The sequence below is a fragment of the Capsicum annuum genome, chromosome 11 (genome assembly GCF_002878395.1).
Source record: "Capsicum annuum cultivar UCD-10X-F1 chromosome 11, UCD10Xv1.1, whole genome shotgun sequence".
Classification (NCBI taxonomy): Eukaryota; Viridiplantae; Streptophyta; class Magnoliopsida; order Solanales; family Solanaceae; genus Capsicum; species Capsicum annuum.
Genome location: NC_061121.1, coordinates 70,819,604 through 70,823,896, shown reverse-complemented (window position 1 = coordinate 70,823,896; position 4,293 = coordinate 70,819,604). Strand labels below are relative to the sequence as shown.

The window sequence follows — 4,293 nt, the reverse complement described above, 5'->3', positions numbered from 1 at the left end:
AGTACTTTATTTGACGAAAACAAAGCATGTTATTTTCGATGGGACTCTTGTCTTCTAAATGGTTGATAAGAAAACAAAGGAGAGTTTCACCGTCAATACGATGGTATCAATGCATACGCAGGAAAGAAAAGTAAAGGCAAGAAGAGACGAAACCGTTCAGCAAGATACTTACATGGTGCTCAGATCAGATTTTAACAAAACTAAAAGAACCAAAAAAAAAAAAAGGAAAAAAGAAAAACAGGAACTGCATTTGCAATGGATAGAGAGAAGCCATTTCCTTCTCAAGATTGGAATTCAGCATGAATTACAGCAATATAAATGTACTATTCCAGCTCTCAAACGAATAGTACCCCCAGCAGCAAACTACAACTAGCCTCAAAAAAAAGCACAACAAAAAGAGCCGCAACACCACTAAATATAACCAAACTAAAAGCAGCTGCCTGATGGACTTCAAAATAGACCAATCCTACATAACCTCAACAAAAGTTTGAAGTCCCAATTGGACATCTTCCTCCTTTAACCTAAAAAAGAATTGGGAACATCTTTCCAATTGAAAAGAAAATATCCTGGGGAGAGAAACAATTCTCTTTGAATAACTAGTACTACCTCTCTAAGCACAAGAATACCCCAACTAATGACCTACAGTACCAATGCTACCTTTTCCTGGGAAACATAACCGGAAGGAGAAGCAATCAAAGGCTCATAATGGTCAGCCCCAGCACCACACCAACCTGCAATTCCCATTCACAATAATCTCAGACGGAAGAAATAAAATATTAGCAGTAGGATCTTTCATTGTAAAATTTTCTGTACCTGTTCCCTTCATGAAAAGGAAGAAAGGAGGTTCACATATTTCACATCTTGGACGATGCGGGAGAAAGAAGACACAGTTTTCTTCATCAACCATTGCATCAGATCCATGTGCTTGCACCTAAAAGTTATATACCAACAGGAAAACTTAGGAAAAGAATTGTTTGATTGACAATTAAGGAACATAGGGGTTGAAAAGTGAACTTGCACAAACTATCAAAAACTTTGGTGGGATCTCCATCTCCCCCTATTTATCAAAAGAAAAAAAAGAACCTATGGAAAGAATAGGAGGATTGCTATTATGAACACAGATAAAACCCTTCTCTCAATAGACACATGTCTGTCATCCCAATTTGAAAAAAGAAAGGGACCATCCACTAGCATGATTATCTTCCTGAAACATCCTACTTCCATTAGCATTGTTCTCATGAACTATCATTGCTTATTGCTCTCATGACATTGTCCTTGGATTATCAATTTATGCAGCTTCAAATAAGAAAAGTCTGACAAACATAGCACCATTTGGAAATAGAAACAAAAATAAGACCTTATACTGTTGCACCTTCAGAGTATACAGTGATTATGAAACCTTATCCTGCAATTAGTGATTATGAAGCCTTATCCTGCAATAAACAATTTCTTACCAGTTTCTTTCGAGTAATACAGTGCAATTATTCAAGAGAAAGCAATTGTCATGCTAACGAAGATGAATGAAAAATTTCATCTAGGAAGATCATTTTCTTACCACAAAGATCTCTCTTTTAAACTCGGTTGCAAGACACTCAATTGCTATATCGTCTCCAAATGCAGCCGCATGACCATTACTATTCTCATCTACAGTTAATAAACCTTCCTCAGTATACTGCAAAGTGATGATATCATATTCATCATCAGGTGAACCAGAGATTGACATGTACTTGGCCCAACTTGGGCCATCATCCACAGCTATGCACCTCTCTTTGTATATAGACTCAGCAGCCAATTCTCTTCAATGTCAACCACAAAAGTAATATCAAAACCATAATAAGATATTGAACTCAACCATATCAAACTCAATCAATTTTTTGCTTAGCATCTTCACCTATACAAGAAAAAGAAAAGTTCCGAAAATCTTCTCCGCGCAGATTCAGATAGTAGCAAACAAAGTTTTGATTTCTTCTTTGGTTCCTTATTGTGATACATGATACATATTAAAGAAATTCTCACTTCAAAGAAGTGAAAAAAAGAAAACTGTTCTCTACGGCGAAATGCATGATAAAAATCTCACTTGAAATTAAATACGGATGTTAGGTAATAATAACTGATTTGGGGAGTTGATTATTAAAAGTAAAAAGAAAAAAAACTGTTCTCTACGACGAAATGCAAGATAAAAATCTCACTTGAAGTTAAATAGGGATTTTACGTAACATTAACTGGTTTGGGGAGTTGATTAAAAGTAAAAAGAAAGAAACTGTATTTTTACATTCCTATAATTAAAGGAAATGAAATATCATCATCACATATTTCCAACTAATCACAGGAGATGGAATCAATCAGATTAAACTTTATCATTCAGATCTAACAATAACAATAAAAGCCTCAATCCCTAATACATTTTAATTTTAAAAGAAAAAGAGGCATAACAGATAGGAAATTACCGCTCCATCCCTAGCTGAACAAGCTCGGTAATAGCCGAGTCCAGAACCTGTCGATCATCCTTGTTAGCTAACAGCTTCAACTCTTGAACCACATGAATGCCCCACCCAGATTTCAGATCGGGAGAATACATGTGCTTAATCGCAGATCCAATCACTTCTTTATCCTCGTTGCTCGCCGATCCAAGATCTTCCAAGAACCTCCGCACTGTCCGCCGTCTCAGATCTCTGGCATACGACACCGTCGCCAGCCCCATTGATTTGGCACAAGCAGTAAAAAGACAGTTTCCGTCTGCCTCGACTTCTCCGCCGTAGCTCAGACGGAAAACCATAGAAACGCTCTGATCCCGGGGATTTTTCCACAGCACTCCCTTGGACTGAATCTTTATCAAATGCTTTCTCTGCTGCTCCTCTAAAGCTGAAACATTTTCCCATGAATAGGCGTCAACGGCGACGACGGCACCTGTGGTGGCCGCCACCGGAGATGAGTGGTCAACGAGATCGATGGAATCTAGGGATGACGGAGTTGAGGTAGGATCCCTCCATGTAACTACCGGCGACGACGTTGTTGAGTCGCAGATGAGTTTCCCCATTTCCAGAAAGTTCTTTAGAGAAATCCTTCTCTTTCTATTTTTTCTTTTCTTGCTTTTCCTTTTTGGAATGCAATGGCGGAAACAGAAAGTGGGGAAAAGGAGAGAGCTTACGGCAAACGGCTAGATTTTACTACAGAAGTTGAAAGTTCTGTACACGTGGACCAATCAATGTGTATATTTACTTGTTTTCAAGTTTTGACTGATACAAATATGGATTTGGTGAAGCGGGTAACAGCTGTATGAGGACTTGCGTGGCCCGTTATGAATGGCCAACAAATTGTAACGTTATGGGTAGATTTCGAGGCGCGCGTCCTTTTCCCGCTTATGGGTCACTAATGGCCCGTTTGGCAATAGAAAAATTTTCACTTTTTAGGGTGTGTTTGGTATGATGAAAAATATTTTTCATGAAAAATATTTTTTTGAAAAATAAATTAATTTTCCACTTATTTTCTTATATTTGGTTGGTGAGTAAAAAAATATTTTTTGAAAAATATTTTATGGTGTTAGATATTTTCTAGTGTTTGATTAGTGAGTGAAAAAATATTTTTTAAAAAGTACTACTAACTGTTAACTAGTTTATCAGTGTCTCTAGTAACTCAACAATTAGTAAGAACTAATTTAAGCATAGCAAATAATATTAATACCGAATACTAAAATATTACAATCACTAAATTTAAGAAACATTAATTAGCAAATATAGGAGACATTTTTCAACATTTTGTCAGGACAATTTCAAAATACTACAAGCAATAGAAATATAATGGAACGACAAGCTTATTCAACCTTGTAAAACAAGTTACATCGATGAAAAAATGAAATATGCAATTAGCAAAAGTAACATAGGTAAGTTTTCATCTATGCATATAAAAATAACAATAGATAACATTGAAAAAGAAAAAAAATCGGACTTCACTATTTTTTATTTTAAGAAGTGAAAATTTAAAACAAAGCACAGTGAAAAATATTTTCGAGTAATGTAAATTTTTTAGAAATGTAAATTTTTTGAATCATGTGAATATGAGTGTTGTTAGAGTAGGGAAGAGGGGTGGGGGTGGGGGTGGGAGCATAAGTCACATTTGTTATTTCCCAAAAAATGACTTCTCTTGATCCACGAGGGAAATCACTTTCCCTCAATTAGAGGAAAACGAGTAATCTTGAAAAATGTTTTCCCAATATTTTACTACAACCAAACAAGGGAAAATAGAAAAATATTTTCCAGAAAACATTTTCCATCATACCAAACACACTCTTAGTAA

General features: G+C 35.9%; 1 protein-coding gene across 2 annotated transcripts; it reads right to left on the bottom strand.

The window, feature by feature from the left end:
* Nucleotides 1-225: 225 nt before the first annotated feature.
* Nucleotides 226-3,295, bottom strand: LOC107852639. 2 transcript variants are annotated; one of them, XM_016697663.2, is made up of 4 exons: nt 2,448-3,295; nt 1,556-1,796; nt 814-931; nt 226-731 (listed from the first exon to the last, which is right to left on the bottom strand). In XM_016697663.2, the coding sequence occupies exons 1-4, from the start codon at nt 3,035-3,037 to the stop codon at nt 640-642; spliced, it is 1,041 nt and encodes a 346-aa protein (XP_016553149.2). In that variant the 5' UTR covers nt 3,038-3,295; the 3' UTR covers nt 226-639. The 2 variants fall into 2 exon arrangements, 1 of the variants encoding a protein (XP_016553149.2); XR_001669508.2 differs by lacking the exon at nt 226-731 and adding an exon at nt 1,358-1,433 and having other exon boundaries at nt 812-931; nt 2,448-3,208.
* Nucleotides 3,296-4,293: the final 998 nt, after the last annotated feature.